General features: G+C 59.4%; 1 protein-coding gene across 1 annotated transcript in view; it reads left to right on the top strand.

Annotated features, from left to right (window-relative positions):
- Nucleotides 1-8438: 8438 nt before the first annotated feature.
- Nucleotides 8439-21304, top strand: part of LHX6 (LIM homeobox 6) — a 35260-nt gene continuing 22394 nt past the window's right edge. Inside the window, exons 1-4 of the mRNA XM_075015220.1 lie at nt 8439-8746; nt 9286-9357; nt 9457-9639; nt 9718-9839. Of these exons, the coding sequence (XP_074871321.1) occupies nt 8684-8746; nt 9286-9357; nt 9457-9639; nt 9718-9839 (440 nt within the window). The 5' untranslated portion in view covers nt 8439-8683. The remainder of the gene's footprint in view (nt 8747-9285; nt 9358-9456; nt 9640-9717; nt 9840-21304) is intronic.

Below are 21304 nucleotides of genomic sequence, written 5' to 3'. Positions count from 1 at the left end.
TTTATAGATTTAGGATTCAGCAGTTAATCAAACTAATACATCTGCTTTCAGAGCAACAAATCTCCAACTAACATTATTTGTAAATGAAAACACGACCTGTTTTGCAATGTGGATGTTTGTAGTCTCTGCCATAATGGAAGGCTCACAGAAGAATAGATTGGTAAGTACGTGGGCTTCCATTCAACTAGATTAGTGGATTTCTGATCCAGTGATACTGACCCTAGGCTGCTGTTTGGAATAGAATATCAAGGAGTTTGTAAACTCTACAAGAGCAAAAATGTCAGTTTGATTTTTTTTTTTTTTAAACCTCAGATTATTTCAAATCATTTTTTTTCAGGCAAGAGATTGTTCACATCTTAGTGGCATCAGGTGACAGGGAGCAAGGAACAGTTTGGAAAAATCTGTTTAGGAGTGAGCACTGCAGAATGCTGTGTATCATATAGGCCATGTCTACACTAGCCCCAAACTTCGAAATGGCCACGCAAATGGCCATTTTGAAGTTTACTAATGAAGCACTGATATACATATTCAGCACTTCATTAGCATGTGGGCGGCTGCGGCACTTCGAAATTGATGCGCCTCGCTGCCGCGTGGCTCGTCCCAACGGGGCTCCTTTTCGAAAGGACCCCGCCTACTTCAAAGTCCCCTTATTCCCATGAGCTGATGGGAATAAGGGGACTTCGAAGTAGGCGGGGTCCTTTCAAAAAGGAGCCCCTTCGGGACGAGCCACGTGGCAGCGAGCCGCATCAATTTCGAAGTGCCGCGGCCGCCCGCATGCTAATGAAGCGCTGAATATGCATTTCAGCGCTTCATTAGTAAACTTCAAAATGGCCATTTGTGTGGCCATTTCGAAGTTTGGGGCTAGTGTAGACATAAGCTCACTTCGCACTGAAGCGAATAGTCGTCTGGGCAGTAAGGTCAATGTGTGATTTGTCTCCATTAGAACGTTATGTGTGCTATTGCTATGTTTAAAAAAATCCATTTTGTACAATGCAAACATAACCTTAGGGCTTATCTACACTGGCAAGTTTTGTAGAGGAAAAGTGCTTTTTGTCAATAAAAGCTTGTGAGTGTTCATAGTGCAACGTGACTTTTCTCGTGAAATATTGCCATTTTCATTCACAAAAAAAACTTGCAACTTCACTGGGGACTTCTGTCTTTTCCCCTCCCTTTTTTGTTGACTAACCTGCACCTTAGACACCTCAAGGCATTTTGTCACTGATTGGCCTCCAGGAAGTGTCCCTTAATTCCCAAGCAGCTGCTCTAATCAGCAATTTGAATGCCACTGCTCTGCAATCAGGTGACCAACAACCTAACCTCCCTGCTTGCAAAATTTATATCCTTTTTCCTACTGCCTTAGCACCTGGGAACCCTGCTTCCCCCATCTCGCATGCTGCCTCATTGTGTCTTCCTAGGTGCCCATGGTGGTCACACCAGACACTCCTCACTTGCACCGTCACAGAGCTGTTGGAGCTGATCAGAATATGGGGAGAGATGTGTCTACTATCGGCTGTGAGTAACCCGTAGGAACTGGGACGTGTTTCTCAATGCTTGTGTGAAAAGGAATATGAGAGGGACGGGCTGCAAATCTTTCAGGGCAAAGATTAAAGAACTCCAACAAGCCTATCATGAAGCTTATGAGGCAAACAGATGTTTCAATGTATTAAATTCTGACTGTTTCTATAAGAGCTGTCCTATACAGAGACCTCACCTCTACTGCCAAGGGCCCTGTGGCTATCTCGGAGAGCACTGAGGCAGTACATGGAGTAAGTAACTTGGAGGATGAAATTGTACATGAAGAGGTTGAGGCAGACAAGGACCCGGGATCCCCGCAGGGATGGCTGCGTGTCTAGCACCCAGGAACTCGTCTCCACTGCTGATGGATATAGCCAGTCTAAACGGGGACCGGGAAGCAGGGGATGAGATGTGGGGTAAGAGGCTGTGGCTTGTGGATTGCAGGCCTGAGGGCATAGAAAAGTGAGAGGCTGCCTGTGTTTCTGTGAATTGCACATAATCCTCGTGTAGCTGGTCCACGTGGCCAGCCAGAATGTCGATGATCGTTGTGATCTCAATGGAATCCTGCAGGAAGAGGCTTTTGAAACTTTTGGAGACCTACTTGAAAATTTTCTGACGCAGATTCCATGGCAATGTTGCTTTGTCTCTGCCCCCATTGTGGGGGACTTGCCCGTAACAGTCATCAGTCAGTTGTGCAGGAACCAAAGCAGAGCATTGGTGGGCTGCATAAGGAGCATGTGAAAAGCCTCAAGTCTGGAGAAGTTGTCCTGGTTTCTGTGCTTACTCTGGGCAGGGAGAGCGCTGTCATGTCACCTGCCTGCGTACAAGTGTGCCGTCATTAGGGCTGTTTGTTCCTGCAGCGGGATTTTGTAGCAAATGAAGTTGTCCATATGCACAGATGCCACCATCCCCTTCTCACATAACATATTTAAGGTGCTTGTGGGGCTGCATTCTTCCCAGCGTCCGTGAAAGTTTGGAAAGGAGTTTGTAAAAATGAAACGCGACAGTGCAGGACTTGCTTTACTGACTCCTTTTTGTGCTTTGAGTCCAATATCCAAGGTCTTGGCAACCCTGTTGTGCTTGGCCTCAGACCACTTGCTGCAGATAAAACTAAATCCTTGTATAAGTAGGGAGGATTTGACTTGTGAAGTGCCAAATCAGTGCAGACAGCGGGAAGGGTTCTTAACGTCGGAACTTAGGACCTGCAAGGACAACCAGGCCTGTGTCAGGCAGTTCCCAGAATGCACAATCAGGGTCATGGAAGAACAGACACTTCCCAAAGTGCCGGGTGAAGCAGCACAGCAAGATAACGGGGGTTGCTCTCCCCCCCCACTAATGGCAGACTCAGAATTCCATGTCCAGCAGCCCTCCACCATGGCCTGACATTCCTCTTCCTTCACTGGGAGTCCCAATTTTCCATGCTCTCCACCCACTCTTCCCAACGGAGAGTTACGACTCCTGGACCACACACCTGTGAGTTGTAACCCTTTGCCAGCACCTCCCTTACTATGAATGGGGGAGGCTTCCTTGGGTTTCAGTGCACTGCTTCCTAATGAATAAAGGCATGCTTTTATTTACTGCCTTACAATGTCACAGAGCAGTCCCTGCAATTCCAGGTACAGGCATTAAAGGCACAGTCCTGATTGTGTTACATTAGGCATCAGGGAGGGGTCATGGATGCAATTGTTGCAGAAGTTTATTTCAATGCCACTCGTTTTCAAAATGCACCCTCAATGCCTCCCTGATTTTGACAACATCCCTTTGAGCTTGTCTGGCTGTTCCAACACTGCAGCCATCCACTGTGCCTTAATCGAAAGCAGTTTGTTGCCCTGCACTCTTGCAGCAGGACAGCACCAGTGGTAGCCGTCCCCACTCCAAATTGACTTGCAACTGACCAGTAGCAATTGAGAGTTGGCAGCTGCCATGTAGCAGTGGGCACACGCTTCTCCACCGAGATGGCAGGTCTCATTCTGGTGTCCTTGTGCCAGAGGTCGGGGCCAACTCAGCTTACAGCCCCAGGAAGGCTGCTTTATGCATCTTAAAGTTCTGCAGCTGCTGGTCTTCAGCCCACACCTGCAAGATGATGTGATTCCACCAATCTGTGCTGATCTCCCTGGACCAGAAGCAAAGGTCTGTACAGCTGCTCTGATGCCAAATGCAGTGGCAGGTTGCTGCTGTCCCTCTGATGTACAGTCAAGCTCCTCTTAGTCTTCATTCATCAGTAACTACAGTATGATTTCTGCTGCCATGAGCCAGGTCCTAAGGACAGTTAACAGAGTGTGCAAGAGACGTCTGGGATCCATTCCTCCTCCCTGCAGATGCTGGAGTGCACAGAAGAGAATGGTGCTTGGGGAAAGGGTGCAAAAGGATGCCGGAAGCCCCAGAACAAAGCTGTGCCTGATGGAATGTTTTGTATGGTCCTGAGAGGCCCCACACTTTCAAGGTCCCACAACACCAAGCAACTGGTGGTGTTGCCAGCCACTATGATCCATATCCACTGTGCATCGCTCCCACTGTTGGGCAGAGCTTAGATGTGGGACACACCCTGTCAGTGGAAGGCGCAAGTACAAACATGCTCTGGTGACCTTTTTTGGGGTGATGTCTGCCTGTCAACATTAATTTTTCAACAAAACTCGTCAAGTGGCCATGCCCTGCAAAGCTTTGCAGGTTGATCCCTGGCACTGTTGCAAAGAAGAGGACTGGCTTTTGTTCTGGTATCAGGGAAGCGCATGTCCGTGCTTTTCTCACCTCTAGAGCCCCGTAATCTTGCATCTGCAGGGATCTCCTTCTGCATCAATGTACTGCTTATGGGTCACTCTTTTAGAGGGGGGTGACCATGAAGGAATGCCACAAGTGAACGAGCTGGGAGGGATTTAGCTTTTTGTTGAGTCTTTCAGTTATCAGAATGTGTTGGCATAGTTCCAACAAGTAAAGTACCTCTCCACAGGGCTGTCCCAAGAGGGGTCCAGAGCGTGGGGCAACGCCTCCCATACAGGCTCAAAGCCCTTTCCGTACCTTCCCTGCCCTGCCCAGCCCAGCCCCTGAACAACAGGAGCCAGGAGCTTACTGGGGCTTGGCACAGGTGGCAGCAGGGTTCGCCCCCCCCCCGCCCCTAGACCCTCACTGTGGCAGTGCAGCTTCTTGGTGGCAGCAGGAAGTGAGTGTCCTAGGGCAGGGAAGCACTTCCCTTCCCTCTGCCATGGTGGAGCAGAGCAGGGGTCAGGGCCACTCTGGATCCAACTACCAGGATGAGTGCAGGGGCACGGGGGCTGGCCCCTCCTCCTGCCCCACACAAGGTCCCTCCTCCCACATAGTCCCTCAGGCCACCCCGTGACCTGTCCAGAGGATGGTTGAGGTGGCCACTGCAAGGGCCCCAAAGTCTGGGGTCTGGAGCAGTCCTCCCCCCAAACCATCCTGTAGACAGGACAGCTCTACCTTTCCATGGCTCTGTGTGCATCTGGGTAGCTACTTATATATATCACTCATGGACCACACTTTTTGTGGGAGAGAATCCATGGGAGAGCCCAAAACACCTCATGTTAAACCATCTGTTCCACCTTGCACTTTGGTGTGACACTGCAGGTTCCTTTCCCAGACCTGAGGAACAGCTTTATGTGACTCAAAAACTTCTCTCTCTCCTACAGATGTTGGTCTAATAAAAGATATCTTCCCTACCTTGTTGTTCTAGAGATCTCACCTGATAGTAGCTACTATGCTGCATGCCACAGTCAGCTCTAACTGTCATCACTTGTTGATCCACGTTGTTGTTTTGGCACATGGGAAAGTGGAGTTGGGGAAGTGGTCTTACTGTGGAGAAGAAATGAGGCGGCCAGCTCTAGAAACCTTTGGGAGAAGACTGCAGAGTATCTCCAGGCAAGTGCTTCCGAGAGCTCTGTGGGATTCACATTGCCCCCGACTGAAGAGCAGATGAACACCTTTCTGTTGTACCTCCACCTCTTTCATACAAGTGAAGCCATCTGTCCTGCTAACCTGGGGATGGGCCAAGTGCTACTAAACACTGTGAGAGAACATTCAGGCACACGCTTTCCTCTGGTTCTTTCCTCTTCATGGGGCTCATCCATGTTTGGCTGGCAGGACTGGCTAGTTTGTGGCGCGATCTCCAAGAGATCATGGTTCAGAGCGTAGCTGCAGCCCCCTGCCATGTGTTCCTCATCCTCCTCTGCAGTCTTGCTGTGAATGTCAGGGCCTGTCTCTGAGGCTCCTCAGTGGCATCTGTGGTGGCTTGCAAGGTGCTGGGGGTGGGGGTCTCTGCCAAGCGCGGGATGCAGCTCATTGCAAAAGCAGCAGGTCTGCGGCTCAGCCCCTGATTTGTTGGTGGGACAGGTTGAATGGTGGATTTTCAGTTGGTCTCCCTGGCCTTATGGTAGGCCTGCTTCAGTTCCTTCACTTTCCTGTGGCTCTGCTGCTCATCCTTGGGCTACCCCTTCTTCTGTGCAACCTCTTCATGGCTGTGCACGTTTCTACAGCAGGGCTGTAGCTGTATCTGCTCTTCTCTCCACGGGTCCAGGCGAGACGGTCTTGTGTCTGCTCCAGGGAGGAGCATAGAGCGTGATTGTCTGGGCAGCTGCACACAGCAAGGGTGTGGGGGGAGGTAGGCTCACCAAGGTGCACAGTCTGGCAAAGGCGTTTCAAAAATGCTCAGAACAGCTTCTGCGGAGGAGGGCGGTCGCCTGGTCTCCATGGCCCCTGGGCAGTGGAGTTCACAACTGTCACAGAGCTGTTGCTGTCGGGCATTGTGCAGCAGCCGGTGGACTCGAGGTAGTCACTAGTCAGGCGGTGACTATGCTCACACAGCAGTGGCCACAGTGTATTGATGACAGCTTCCCATGGTTCAGAGTTACTGCATTGCCGTAACAGGGCCCTTCCAGCGGGGGAAGCCAGGTTTGAGTGCAGAGGTGCATACCGAGGTTGATGCATGGTGGTCACAGGCGCTTGACATGCTGGTGTAAACCAGGCTGAAACGGGAGAGCTCGTACCTTGGCGCTGGTGATTTCCACGGGCAGCAACGGAGAATACAGAAAATCACCGGTTAGCCCCTGTGTTTGTGCTATGGCCGCCCCAGCCCCGCATTACTTAACACACCTGCTTGCCTCCTGGCTGTGAACCCAGAGCCGTGTCCTTATTTTCTCCGCATTCCTCTGGGGTGCAGGCCCCAGCTCGCTGGGGACCTGTCAGCGTGGAGAACAGCTGAACGTATCTTTCCAGCCTTCCTTCCTTTGCATTTGTCCCTGTTCCAGCTGCCACTTTACTCCTCCGGCCTGGTCCGCAGAGCGAGCCAAGTCCATCCCAGCGAGGCAGTTCTAGCCATGCCGTTAGCGGGGCTGGGACGGGCCTGTCAGGTGCGGCTGTGGTCCCTGGTGTAGACAGGGCTCTTTGGGCTCACGGTGACGTCCTGCCACGTGGAGTATCTGGGTTGACAGCCGAGTCCAGAGAGATGTGGGAGGATCGATGGTGGTGTGTTGGGCATAGGTGGCCTCCTCGGGTCGCTGGGGAGAGGCCCCAAGGGCTGAGGGGAGGATGGACCATTAATCTTACCTTTGCATTGTCTTGGTTTCCCTTGGTTGTTGGCACAACCCCGCCGTCTTGTATGTGTTCTAAGATGACTTTCATCTGATCTCCCTCTTGCTGACCAATTTAGCTGTCAAAACCAATAACCCCGAGTATCCATCTCCAGCTTTCATCATCTCCGGTTACTTCCCCAGAATTCCTTCATGGGGCAACTGCTGCTGCTTCTCTGCTCTCCAATGATCAGGTTACTAATGAAAGCCTTTGAGACCGGGACTGCTAGATCCCAACGCCGGGGAAAAGCTCAGGGTTGTGCTGCCAAGCTGGGCTGTCCCCCTTCCAAAGGGAACGGTCTTCAGGCAGAACTCGGCGCCCCCGGGCCTCCAAGTGCTGCTCGGGCTTGCAGACAGGTCGGGCAGTGTTTTGGAGGATGGGGGGGTCTGCCCGCAAGGCCGGAGGGTGGGGGGCCCCAGGCCCTGCCCCCCATCTGTAGGCAGCCCTGACTCAGCGCAGGGAGAGCAGCAGGTTTGTTAGGCGCGGGCCAGGGCAGGGGCCAGCCCCAGCGCACAGCCAGCAGCCCTCAGGACGATCCCTCCTGGGGAGAGGGGCCCAGACGGGTCCCCAAGCCGGGCCCTGGCCTCCTTCCCCCCCTCGAGCCAGCCCAGCTCCAGCTCCTGTTCCGAGCAGGCGGGCGCCTTTGTCCCCTTTCCGGGGAGGAGAGGGGTCACCCGGGGCCAGACTGCCCGCAACTCCCGGCAGCACCGCGCCGGACGCGGCGCCCGGGGAAACTGAGGCCCGCGCCTGGTGTTCCCAGGGGGCGGGAGGGAACGTGCAGCCCCCCAGGGGACTCACCCTCCTCCCCCGCCACCGCGGCGGTCCCCCAGCCGCGCCCACGGGAGCAGGAGGCGGCGGCGGCGGCGGCGGGACGAACGCGGCTCTCAGGCGCTGCCCCCGAACGCCCCGCGGGGCCGCCCAGCCGGGCTGCAGGTGTCCGTCTGCGGGGACAGGCGCCGCCCGCTCCGGCCAGCGCCTCGGCCGGGGTCTCCTTCCTCGGCTGCGGCCGGCGGCTCTGCCCGGCCCGCCCCGGCCGTTGGCTGCAGCCCGGCTCAGCCGGCGCCGCTCCGGGAAGGGGCAGCGGGGCCCGCCGGGGTGCGGAGCGGCGGGAGCCCGGAGCTGGTCCGCCCGGCCCCGCCGGGACCTGGAGCCGCTGCCCGACCTCAGGGCCCTGGGAGCCGGGCCAGGGTCGCTCCCCGCCCCGCGGGCTCGGAGTGGAGCGGAGCTCGGGCCCCTCCCCGTAGGGCCGGCAGCCGCCGGGGCGCGCACAGTCCTGCCGGGCCGCCCCCTCCCTCCCTCCCTCCCTCCGCGGCCGGGCCGGGCCGGGCCCCGAGCCTGAGCCGGCCACGTGTCGGCCCGGCCCGCGCCCCCGCAGGTGGCTGCCCCGCCCCGGGCGCGGGGGGCGGCGAAGGTGGGGCCAGAGTCCGGCTCGGCCGCCCCGGGAGCGCAGACAGCAGCTGCCGCCGGCTCGCAGCGCTGCCGGCCCGGGGAGGCTCCGCGGGCCCGGACCTGCCCGCGCCGGGACACGCTTCCCCGCCGCCGCCCGGCGCCCGAGCCCGGGACGCGTCTCCGGCCGCGCCGGCTGCCCATGTACTGGAAGAATGAGCCCGTGGCCCCGCCGCGCCCGGCCGCCGGCGCCCCCGCGGGGAAGGTGAGCGGGGCCGGGCCGGGGGGTCCCTCCTCCCTGCACGTGGCTCCGGGCGCCTGAACCGGGCCGGACCGGGCCGGGCGCGGGGGCCCCACGTCGCTGCCCCCCGGCCGCTCACTCCGCAGCCGCAGCCGGGCCCGGGGAGCGGCCGCCGCGTCCCCCCCGCGCTCGCAGGGCGCTCCCCAGCCGGCCGCGGGGGGAGATCGGCGCTAATTGCTGCCATTAAAGCGGCCGCCGCGGCCTGATTGACAGCCGCAATTGACACTCAGCCCGGCGCTGCGGCGGCTGCTAATTGCGGGGGGTTTGTGCGCGGAGCGCCGGGCGCGCCCGGGAACCGAGCGATTAGCTCAAGGGCCCGGGTTAAGTGCGGGCGGGGAGCGGATCCAATCCCCGCGCGGAGCCGCCGCCGCTTTTGTGGCGCGGGAGCTGAATGGGCACTAGAGAGCCCGGCGGCTTTGTTCCCCGCCGCCTTATATAGCGCCCGAGCCCGGCGGGCGGCCCGGCCCGGCCCGGCTCCCTCTCCCGCTCTCTCTCTCCGCCAGGTGACGGCCCCGGACGGCCCCCGCGGCCAGGGAAGCGGCCGCCGCCTGGACGGCCAGGCCCCCCCGAGCATGGTAAGGCCGCCGGGCGGCTGCGGGGCGCAGCGGGGCGGCTGCGGGTGGGAGCCCCGGGCCGGGCAGGGCCACGCTCAGCGCCTCGGGCTGTCTCCGCAGGCCCAGCCGGACGGGGAGGCGCTGCCCGGCGCCCTGGAGAAGGACGATGTCCGCTCGGCCCCCAGCACCCCGTCCACGCCGTCCGTCTGCTCCCCGCCCTCCTCCGCCTCCTCCGCCTCCGCCTCCGGCAGGAACGTCTGCTCCAGCTGCGGCCTGGAGATCCTGGACCGGTACCTGCTCAAGGTGAGGGCCGGGCGGGCGGGGGCCGGGCCGGGCCGGGCCGGGCGCACGCCCCGCGCTCACCGCTCCCTTGTCCGCCAGGTGAACAACCTGACCTGGCACGGGCGCTGCCTGGAGTGTTCCGTGTGCCGCGCGCCGCTGCGCCAGCAGAGCAGCTGCTACGTCAAGAACCAGGAGATCTTCTGCAAGATGGACTATTTCAGGTAGGGCCCCGCGGGGCGCCGGCCCGGCCCTCCCCGACGGCGCAACCCGGCCGGCTGCGGGCGGCGGAGGGAGCGGGGCGGCGCTGCGGGAGCCGCGGGTCCGGGCGGAGACCAGCCGGGCCGGGCAGGGGGAAGGAAGGAGCCTCCGCCCGGCGCTCCCTGCCGGCAGCTGCCCCGGTGCCGCGCTCCCGGCGGGCAGCCCAGCGCCGCGCTGGGGCCTTGCGCAGGGCCGGGCCGGGCCGGGCCAGCTCGGGCGCCCCCGGCCGGGAGCAGCGGGGAGCCGGGCTGCCCGCACAGCGCGCCCGAGGTGCCTCTGCGACCGGTGCGGCGGGCCGGGCTCACCCGCGGCTCTGCCGCCTCCTCCTGGCCGCCGCCCGGCTGCAGGGCCGCGTTTATCCCGCCGGGAGCGGGGGGGAGCCGGCCCGGCCCGGCCCGGCCCAGGGTGACGTGCGCCCCGCGCCGGCCCGGGGGTAGGTCCCGCTCGCACCCGGGAGGAGAGGCCCGGGCGGCCCCCGCCGAGCCCCGGCTCCCTTGGGCGTGTGCGGCTCTGGGGCCGGGCGCTGCGCTCCGGGCGGGGCAGGACTCCAGAGGCGCGTCCTGAGCCTGCGGCTGGCGCTGGGCGCACGGGCCGTGTCCTGGCCCTGCCCGAGGGACCCTCCCCCGTCCCACTGACAGGCCCCGCTCGGCGACCCGCACGTCCGTCGCTGCCGGGGAGCCGCGCCCGCCCCGCCGCTGGCTGGGGCGTCTCGGCGGAGCGCCCGGCTCCGCACCGCGCCGGGACTGGGGGCACCCGGCACGGCCGAGCGCACAGCGCCGCAGCCCAGTCCCCGCGGGCCGTACCCCAGCGGCGGTGGTCCGGGGCGGGGCGGGATCGGCCGGGCCCGCGGCGCTTCGGGTGCCGCTGAGCCCCGCCTGCGGGCCCGGTCCGGCCGCTCTCCGGGGCGCTGGGCGTCCCTCGCCCTTTGCAAGGGGGGTCGGGTCCACGTGCGCCCAGCGCCGGGAGCGGCCGGCGGGGAACCAGGGCAGCGCCCCGGGGAGCTCCCGCTGCCCTGCGGGCCGGGCACTGCCTGTCCCGGCGCCCCGCCCGCCGCTGCTGCGGGACGTCCCGGCCTTCGCCTCTCGCTCCGCGGCGCGCGGCTGCCCCGGGAGCTGGAAGCGGGACCCTGGGCCAGGGCGGGGGCCGGGCGCACCCCGCGTCCCGACGCTGCGGGAGCGACCCTCCGTCTGCGCCCGACACGGCGAGTTCGGTCCCCGCGAGCGCCGCCCCGGGCCCGGGAGGGGACCTGCCGCCCTCGCCCGCCCCTGCCCTGGGGGCAGCGCGCGGGGACCCCCCACCCACAGCAGCCGCCCGGCGGGGACCGGGGCCCCGGGCTGTGGCTGAGCGCGGCTCCCTTCCCGGCGGGCTTCTCCCGAGTCCCGCCCCGGCCTGCGCGCTAAGGGCCGCGCCGTGTGCGCCTTCCAGGGCGCTGGTGCCTCAGTTTCCCCGCAAGAGGAAGGCGCCGGGCCCGGGCGGCAGGAGCCCCCCCCGCTGGGCCGAGCCGCGCTCCCGCGCCAGGGCTGGCACCCGGAGCCCCCGGGCTGCCCAGGGGGTCCCCGGCCCGGCGCTCCGCGGGCGGAGCAGGAGGCTCGAGCGCCAGGGGCCCCGCGTGGAAGGGCCGTGGGGGCGCAGGGCCGCCCCGGTGGGGAGAGCCGGGCTCCCCGCCCCCACCCGCCTCAAGCCAAGGCCGCGGGCCGGGGCCCACGTCATCTCCAGCCGGCGCTGCCCGCGCTCGGGGAAACTGAGGCGCAGCTGGCGCTGCCGCCCCGGCCCCGGCCCCTTCCCCGCCCGGCCGCGTCCGAGCGGAGCCCTGCGCAGAGCCGGCCGCTCCCCCGGGCTTGGCTTCGCCGCTGGCCCTGGGCTGCCCGGTTCCGGCCCGGCTTCTCCGGGGGGCGGGGCGGGGCTGTGCTCGGCGCTGCGCGGGCCAAGCCCACCTCCGACCTCGCTGTGCCAGGCGCTGGCGCAGGCGGGCAGCTCGGGTTAGCCGAGGTTTGCGGCCGCAGCCGGTTGCTCCCGCTGGGGCCCTTGGAGCGGACCCCGGGGCGTCCCGGGCTGCGGCTTTGCTGCTCGGCCGCTCGCAGCCCGGGCGCGTTTTCTCGCGACTCTGATGTGGTTTGTGGGGCAGGTGCAGCCTCAGGGCCCCGGCCCGGCCCGGCGTGTCAGGCGCTGTACAGCCGCGTACCGCGGTGTGTGTCCCGAAGGCTTTGGGGAGTGACGCGCTCACGCAGCGCCGTGGCCCCCTGCCCGGGCCGCCGATTGCTGGTCGCTCACCGGCTTGGCGGGGCCAGGCTGGGCCGGGAGCCCGGTTTCATGCCGCGTGTGTGCGGGGCGCCCGCCAGTGCCCGGTGTGAGCCCAGCCGGCCCCGGGCCTGCGGCTCTCGGGGAGCTGCTGGTGTGCGGCGGAGGGGCCCCGGCGCTGCCGTTCTGCGCCGCGTGGCCGGGGGGCTCCGGGGAAAACGCCGCTCCCGGCCGGGCCAGCGACCCCCGCAGAGCGGCCGAGCCGGGCTGGGGGGCCCCGCGGACGGGGAGCTCGAGGCCGCCCTGCAGGGTTCCGAAGCTCGCGGCGCCTCCCTGCGGTGCCGGCCCGGCTGGGGCGGGGGTGCGGCCGCTGGTCTCGGGAGCTACGGGCAGGGGTCCCGGTCCCGGTCCCGGAGTGCGCCTGGCCCCGCTCCGCGGGTCCCCACTGCGCGCCCCAGCGCCTCGTGTGCCGCGGGGTGGCGGGACCGGCCAGCGCAGCCTCGGGCCCGTCGGCCCCGGACTTTGGCCCGTTCGTGGGGCCGGGGCCGGGGCCGGGGCCGCCAGCAGCGGGCGGTGCGTTCAGCCGGGCCCGGGAACCCCTCGCAGGCGGCGCCCGGCGGAAGGGCCCGAGCTCGGGCTCCTCGCCCCGGCTGGGAACACACCGCGAACCAGCCCGCAGCGCCGAGACACCAGCGCCTCCCGCGGCACCCGCCCCCGGGAAGGGTCCTTGAAACCGACAGCAGCGGCCGAGGCGCAGCGCGTCCCCCGGCCCGTCCGTTCGGCGGCCGGACGCTGGAAAACAACAACCGCAACAACCAGCCCCGTCCTTGCTGGCCGCTTGCTGGTTGGTTTGTTAGTTGGCGGGTTTGTTTCGTTGCTTTTCGTTCCTCGCTTGTCGTTTTGTTTGTGGCTGGTGGTTGATGGCTGGTTGGTTTGTTGTTTCGTTATTGGTTGTTGTTTGGTGGTCGGTCAGTTTATTGGTTGGTGGTGGGTGTGGTTGTTGTTTTGTTTGTTGGGTTTTGTTTGGTGGTTGGTGGTTTTGTTGCTTGTTGGTTGCTTGTGTTGTTGTTGGTTGTTTTATTGCCTGTTCTTGGTTGTTGGTTGTTTGGTTTGTTGTTTGTTGTTTATTTTGTTGGTTGGTTTGTTGTTTGTTGTTTATTTGGTTGGTTGGTTGGTTGGTTTCATTGTTTGTTTTGTTGGTGGTTGGTTGGTTTGTTGTTGTTGGTTGGTTTGTGGTTGCTGGTTGGTTGGTTGGTTGGTTGTTTATTTTGTTGTTGGTTTGTGGTTGCTGGTTGGTTGGTTGGTTGTTTATTTTGTTGTTGGTTTGTGGTGGTTGGTTGGTTGGTTGTTGTTTGGTTGGTTGGTTTGTGGTGGTTGGTTGGTTGGTTGTTGTTTGTTTTTGTTGTTGGTTTGTGGTTGCTGGTTGGTTGTTGTTGGTTGGTTGGTTGGGTTGCTGTTGGTTGGTTGGTTGGTTGGTTGGTTTGTGGTGGTTGGTTGGTTGGTTGTTGTTAGTTTTGTTGTTGGTTTGTGGTTGCTGGTTGGTTGGTTTGTGGTGGTTGGTTGTTGTTAGTTTTGTTGTTGGTTTGTGGTTGCTGGTTGTTTGTTGTTTGTTTTTGTTGTTGGTTGGTTGGGTTGCTGTTGGTTGGTTGGTTTGTGGTGGTTGGTTGGTTGGTTGTTGTTTGTTTTGTTGTTTGGTTGGTTGGTTTGTGGTGGTTGGTTGTTGTTAGTTTTGTTGTTGGTTTGTGGTTGCTGGTTGGTTGGTTGTTGGTTGTTTTGTTGTTTGGTTGGTTGGTTTGTGGTGGTTGGTTGTTGTTAGTTTTGTTGTTGGTTTGTGGTTGCTGGTTGGTTGGTTGCTTTGTTGGTTGTTGGCTGTCGATGGGTTTCTTAGAAGCAACGGAATATTTCGGGGCAAATATTTGTTCCCGCTCAAGTTGGCTGCGGCTGAAGACACGGAGCAGCCGCGGCCTCGCCCTAGGAGCGGGGCTCGGGCGGGGACACGCCGCCTCCCCGGGAAAGTCTCGCACCCGCTGGGTCTGTCCCGCCTCTCATTTGTGTCCCGGCCTGGGGGCCCCGAGCCCGGCCGTGACAGCGCCCGGGGCGGGGCGGGGTCCGGTCGGGCTGAGCACCTGCCGCAGCGACCGCCCGAGGCCGCGGGGCTGCAAAGCCCCGACCCCCGCGCGGCCGTCGGCGGCTGCCCCAGGCGCGGGGTGCCGAGAGCCGGGCGGGGGCTGCGGCGGGTGCGTCGGGGCCCGGGGTTAAGCGCGGGGCGTGTGCACGGGAGAGATGCGCTCCGCTGCTCTGTGTCCGTCCGTCCGTCCCCGCTGGCGCCGCTCGCGGTGGGAGAGCGCTCGGTGCCCCACAGCTGCCCCCCGCTGCTGGAAGGCCCCTGGGGGATCAGGTCTGGCCATGGCTGGAGGCCGGGGCAGCGGCAGACGCGTCCCGAGCTGCACGTCTAGCTGGGGGGGGGGGCTCAAGGAGTTCAACCCTCCCCCGCTCACTGTCCCCGGCCGGCGGGCGCTGCTCGGGGTCTCCGGACACGTGGGGGGCCCACGACCCTCGTAGAGGCCGTGTTTTGATTACCGTATTCACCCCTGCGCTGCGCCCCCGCCTTTCAGATGCGCCGAGGCTGGGCAGCCCCACTCGAGGGGTCCCTGCAGTGCTGGGCCCTGCACCTGTGCCCCAGCCCCAGCCATCATCCTGGAGCCGGCAGCCCGGCCAAGGGAGCGGGGCTGGGCCAGGCAGTGCCCCTCGCAGCTGCCTGCAGAGACCTGCTCTGGGGCTGGCTCAGCTGGGCGCTGCCCCCCCACGCCCCCCGTTGCCCCTGGGCTGCAGGCACCATGTGCTGTGCCTGGAGGTGAGCCTGGCTGCCCTTTGCATGGGGCTGGTGGGAGGGCCCAGCCAGCCGGCGCAGCAGTGCCCTGCAGAGCGGTGCTCCTGGTGCCCGAGGCAGAGCCCAGGGCCTGGGCAGACAGGCAGAGGGGCAGCGTAAAGCCTGGAGGGAGTGTGGCCCAGGGAGCCCCAGCCAGAGGGGACAAGGCAGATCTGCTTCCCACCCAGGGCCAGGCAAGGGGCTGAGACCATTTATACAGTTGGGGGTGGGGGAAGAGCTGGGACCTGTTCAACCAAGCTGGACGCTGTATATAATGCAAATCCTTCCGAGCTGGGGTGCTCCGGCGCCCTCTCCCCAGCATCCCTACTTCCAGCTCCTGTGCAGCCAGCTGACATGGCCGGGTCACCACCAGCCTCCAGCCTCACTGCACAGGCTGCAGCCCAACCCTAGCCCCTGACCTGCCAAATCGTCGCCTCTGCCTGCCTCTTGCCAATCTGTTGCCAGAAGTGACCTGGGGCTGAGCCCGAAACGGGGAGTTGACCCGACTGAGCAGGGAGTTCTGCTCCGCAAGGCCCTGCCTCCATGGGCCACGATTTCACACACGCCCAGCTGTGCTGGCAGGTCCCTGCTGCAGCTGGCAGCCTGCCTTCCCAAGGAGCACAGAGCCAGGCTCCAGCCAGCAGGGTAGAGCTGCCAGAAGCTCCTCTGGGCGCAGCCTGGCAGGCCTCCAAGGGGCAGTCCAGCCTGAAAAAGCAAAATGGTTGTCGGGAGAGGGGGAGAACTCAGAAGCTCTGGGTCCATCTCTTGGGCAGACCTTCGGGCACCTCCTCCAGCGAGGGGGCAGCTGTCCTTCCCGCCTCTTGGCAGGGACGATCGAGCGGCTGCAAAGCATTGGGAGCCCCTCCGGGGAACGGCCACAGGCAGGTTCTTCCCAGCCGAGAGTTAAGGGCTCCCACCCTGAGACTTGCCTCTGGAGATGGAGTCACTCGCGAATAGACGCAAGCTTCTACCGCCAGCTGAAATGGGGGTTTCTTCTGCCAGCCGGGGAAAGAGCTGGGCGGAGGAGGGGGTAGCCGCAGAGTTTGGAAGCTCGTTAGCTGTGGCTCTGCTGCAGGCGTGGGGAGGATCGGAGGGGTTGGAATGAATGTGGGGGGGGCTGCAGCACCCTCTGGCCTGCTGTGCTTTCCATTTCACAAGGGGCTTCTGGTTTGGTTCAGTGGCTCTCAGCCCCCCACTACAGATCTCTTCCAGTGCCCCTGGGGCAGAGCGTCTGTCCCATGTGCAGAGCATGAGGTGCCACCAGCCTGTTCCCTGCAAGGCTCCTTGGCGCCACCCAACGTTCCGAGTCTCTGGCATGGGGCGAGGCGCCCAGAACAAGCGTCAGGATACAGCTGTGTTGCCAACCAGAGTAGACTGGGCTCAGGTGGCAGAAATACCTGGCCTGAGGCAAATGGCTGCAGTAGGAGCAGAAATCTTGTAGGTTGTGACTGAGGGACCTTCAGCAGATAGAAGTGCAGGGAGGGAATGGTCCCAGGCTGGACCCCGGCAGGCAGGGGCATCGTGTTCTGTGCTGGCTTTGCGCGCCGAGGCCTGGGCAAACCTCCGTAATCTGTTTCCCAGTCTGCAAAATGAGGTAATAATCCTTGCTTGCTTCCCGGGGGGCAGGGCGACCCCGGAAACGGAGGGGTGTGGAGAGAGAGAACCCGGCCTCGTGCTCTGCAAGCCTGGCAGCGCTGTGGAACAGTCCCCTGGCGGGAGGTCGCAGGTTTCCATTGCCGGCTGTTACAAAACTCTGGGAATGTCATGGCCGTTCTCTGTCTCCTGTTGCGCGTGATAGAGAGGCTGCAGCTCTCCCTCGGCCAGTCACCCAATCCTGCAGCTCTTGCGCACAGTGAGAGCCCATCAAAGCCAGTGCTGCTGCATGGCGGGGGGGAGCTGATGCAGGACTGAGCCTGTAATCAAGAGAACATGAGCTTTCGTCTGGGCAAGCCTCCGGCTCTCCATCTTTCATCTCCTCTTGCGGCCTGACCACAGCTGCCCATCTCCTCGCCGAGCGCCTGGCTCTCATCCCAGGCCGCGGCCAGCGGCCCAGCAATGCCTGGCATTCTTCGCCGTATGGTGCATGTTGGACAGCTCGTCCCCGGAGCGGCGAGGCTGTGCTGGCTCTCCTGGCGCCCATGCGGTAAGAGGACAATACCAGAGGACTTTGTTCTTTATTTTGTTTCCAGTCTTTAGAGCAAGAATTTGGTAGAGCAGCTCAGAAGGGACTTGTCCTTAGGGCTGCCCCGGCGCCAGCGATCCAGGCCTGCTGGCGCTTCCCATAGTAGCCCTGATTTGGAGGGCTGTTACCTTCTCTGAGTCTGGTGACTTGGCCTCAGCTCCAGAAAGGGGTTATTGATACACACAGCTTCTGCGGGACTCCCAGCCCAGTGTCCACAGCCCAGCTACAGCACGCAAAGAGGCAGTGCTAGCTTCCCAAGCCTTCCTGCCACAGGGGACCCAGGTCATGGCAGGGACTTGCAGTGTGGCCTGGGCCCCTCCGTTGGGAGCTGAAAACCTGAAACCACCAACTCATTCTCTGTAGGTGACAGCACACCCGTCACTTCCGGTTACCGCTGACCACAGCCAGGCCTGGTGACTTGGAGGTGAAAGATTTCCTGTTCTATTGCTGATTTCCGGAGCCATCTAGTTCCCAAGGGTGTTGGATTTCTGTCAGCAGACAAAGAAACCCAGACAGTTTTCCCCAGCAATGCTCCGGGAATACAGACTCCCCAGAGTTAGTGCGTTCAGCTCGATTGGTACAGGGGCTCAGCACGTTGAGTCAACTTCCCTCTCGCTGTGTTTTGCGGGAGAAGAAACAGCTTTTTTAAAAGCTCTGTTGGGTTAGAAATGCAGCTGTCTGGCCGTAGCAGAGCAGTATCCTGGTGTATGGGCTTGGCACTGCCACTCCTTGCAGGAAGGGCCTGGGAAGGAGGGGCTGTAACTGGTTAGCCCTTTGAGGGTGTGAGGGTCTGTCTGCCTGGTTGCTGAGCAGTGCCTTTCACTCTCCTGGCTGTCCACAACATGCACAGCCTGGCTGTGAATACACCTGGCAGTGCAGGCAGGCCTCGAAACAAACCGAGCACACGGTGGTCACCCCTGAGGGCTCTCACACTATTCAAAGGGATATGCCGCTACCCCCAGCCTGTCAGCCTTGTGGGGAACAAGCATCAAATCACTGAAAGATGGCTAGAGGCTTGGCGGGTAAATAAAACCTGGGCATTTCCGTGAGTATGCAGATGGGCTGGGGAGAAGCAGGGGAGGGGTGAGAAAAGAATGTCAGGATCAAACCTCTCCTCGGTTACTGCTGAGGCTGAGGGAACGCCGGCAGAGCCACAGAGAAGCCATGCAGCAAACGCTTCTTGAGTTTCGGGGGAGCACAGCGGAGCTTTAGGTGTTCTTCTCTCAGCTGCCCCATTACGTTTCATGCCGTGTGGTTTTGAGAACAGCAAGAAGTCCTGTGGTACCTTATAGACTAACAGATATTTTGGAGCATCAGCTTTTGTGGGCAAAGACGCGCTCCATCAGATGCATCTAGGGAAGCGGGTCTTTGCCCAGGAAAGCTTATGCTCTAAGATATCTGTTAGTCCATAAGGTGCCACAGGACTTCTTGCTGTTCTCAAAGATACAGACTAACATGGCGACCTCTCTGATCCTTGTCACTATGTGATCTGTAACCTTCGGCAGCCAGGCAGAGTGGCCGAGGTCGCTGCTTGAAGAGTTGCCTGAATTTCAAATGGCAGCACCTCCCAATGCATGTGGAATTCTGGCTCCGTTGCTGGTCATCGCCGTTGTCTGTGTGTGAAATGGGGTAATGAGGTTCTCCTGGCTTTATGATGTGCTTTGAGCTGTCTGGAGAAGTGTGATGAGATGTGCTAAGACTCATGGCACTACGGTGGTTTTAGTCAGCTGAGGCCTGGCCCTTCCCCTTGTTTCTCTGCAGTTTAGTGCGTTAGCTTGTTTACATAGCACATTGTTCTGAGTTGCGGGAATGGTATTTAGCTCTGAATAATTTAAAAAAAAAAATTAATCCAGTTCTTTTGTTTGTGCTTTTGTATAAACTGACTGGCAAGAAGTCAGTTTATAATGTTCCCATCTGAAGTACATTAGCTAGATCTCGGTATAATTTCAGTACAAAAATGTCCTCTCTTCGCAACTTAATTTTTTTCCTGGTCATTTATGGTCAGACCAAAAAATTTAGGCATTTCTATTCTTCCTGTATTGTTTTGTAATTAACAATTTTAAAAACCTGCCGATCTGGCCCTTCCGACTAGAGCCGAGTCTCAGCACTAGCTGTGTAGGTATTCAAATGCTGAGAGGCTGCATCTCTTTTTACTATTGCTGGTGAAAGCTGGAAATAACTCTCTGAAAGTGGATGGAGTTGTTCCAGGGAGTGTGGTGAGCATGTGGCCCACTGGGAAACATGCATTCAGTGTACAGAGAGTGGAGGATTGCTTTGGCAGGGTTAGTTTTTACAATGCTCAGGTGGTTCTGGGGGAGCTTTGTGGGGTTAGTAGTTAAATTAGTAGTTGTCTTATCTTGGATGGCCAAAATTGCTTTGAGTCATAAGATGAGGCTGGAAAACTGAAGGATTTGCAATGAAGAGTGTTTTGTGGGTTTTGTTTTTCAAAAATCTTTGAGACTGAAAACATCCAATAATAATAATAAAACCCCCAGATTTAAAACACAAGAACATTAGAGCAGCCATAATGGGACAGACCAATGATCCTCCTAGCTCTGTAGCCTGTCTTGCAGTACCAGATGATTCAGATGGAATGCCCAGAACAGGGCAATGTTGACTGATGCATCCCCCGTTGTCCAGACCCTACTTCTGGCAATCAGAGGCTGAGGAACACTCAAAACATGAGGCTGGATCCCTGACTGTCTGAGTTAAGTCACTGACAGACAGACAGATCCTCCAGGAACTTACTGAATTCTTTTTTTGAACCCAGTTATATTTCTGGCCTTCAGAACAGTCCCTGGTAACGAGTGTCACAGGTTGTGTGTTGTGCGAAGAAACTCTTCCTTATGTTTGTTTAAGCCTGCTATCTCTTAATTCCAGCCGGTGACCCACAGTTTTTGCAGTGTTTGAAGGGGTAAAGGATGCTTTCTTATTCACATTTGCCTCAACACTCATTATTTGAAGAACCTCTATTATATCCCTCCTTGTCATCTCTTTTCCAAGCCGAGCAGTCCTTGTTTTCAAATCTCTCCTCTTACGGAAGCTATTCCATACCCCTAATTCTTTTTTGCTGCCATTCTTTGTACTTTTTCCAACTCTAACCTCTCTTTTGAGATGAGATGACCAGAATGACCCCCAGTTTTCCAGGTGTGGGCATGCCATGGATTTATACAGTGGCATTATGATATTTTCTGGTTTATTATTTATCTCTTTCCTAACAGTTTCTGATGTTCTTTTGGATTTTTGTGTGTGCCGCTGCAGGCTGAGCAGATGGTTTCAGACTGATGAACGAAACTGAAAGAAAGTTTGAGCTCGGCAGACATAAGACACTAAGAATTGATATACACATGAAGTGCTGTGGTCTGTACCTTCTTGGCCCTTTGGTAGACCAGTGGCAAAAAGGTTTGGCTCAGGCAATGCCAACATGGCATGTTTGAATATAAAAAAAGGGAACGGCAATACCAGGACTCTCAAATAGTTGGTCTGATCCCAGATCTCCAGTGGGGTAATGATACGGGGGGGTGGGGGGGAACTGCAGGGCCCATCTAATCTTGTCTCTGTTGTCTGCTGCCGATGCTTTAGACAAAAGCAACAAATCTTACCCTAGTAATGTCTCTAGATAGCATGTAGCGGAAGTATTGGTATCAAATATTAGAATAATTTCAGGACTGACATTACCTCTGATGCAAGAAAGAAAATATGATCAGTTCTGTTGTTTGCTTCCTTTTTTTTGGGTGGGGTGGGATATTTGCATACATTTTTTTAAAAGAGCAATAAATATGTATTTAAAAGAAGAAAAAAAATCAGAAGGAGAATGCAAACTAGACTTCATGGAGCTGAATGTAATGGTACCCCCAAAAGGCCACAGTTCTGTGGGAAGGTGAATGGAGCGTTTGTTCATTAAGGATTTTGTTGATTCTCTCTTGTAAACTATAGAACTTTTTACACGCAATTTAGACTTGGAACAGTCATGCATTGTGGACATCAGTGGATGCTCTGAGTGCTGCATAACTGTAAGAACAGTCATATATGTACAGCACAAAAGACAGAGAGCTTTGGAACTTTCATTGGCTTTTTCAAGGGCGTATCATTAAACAACCTTTTTAGCATAAATTAATCCACCAAGATGTCCTTCTTCT

Source organism: Carettochelys insculpta, chromosome 21 (assembly GCF_033958435.1).
Source record: "Carettochelys insculpta isolate YL-2023 chromosome 21, ASM3395843v1, whole genome shotgun sequence".
NCBI lineage: Eukaryota > Metazoa > Chordata > Testudines > Carettochelyidae > Carettochelys > Carettochelys insculpta.
The sequence above is the reverse complement of the archived record's forward strand: the minus strand, read 5'-3'. Positions and strand labels throughout refer to the sequence as shown.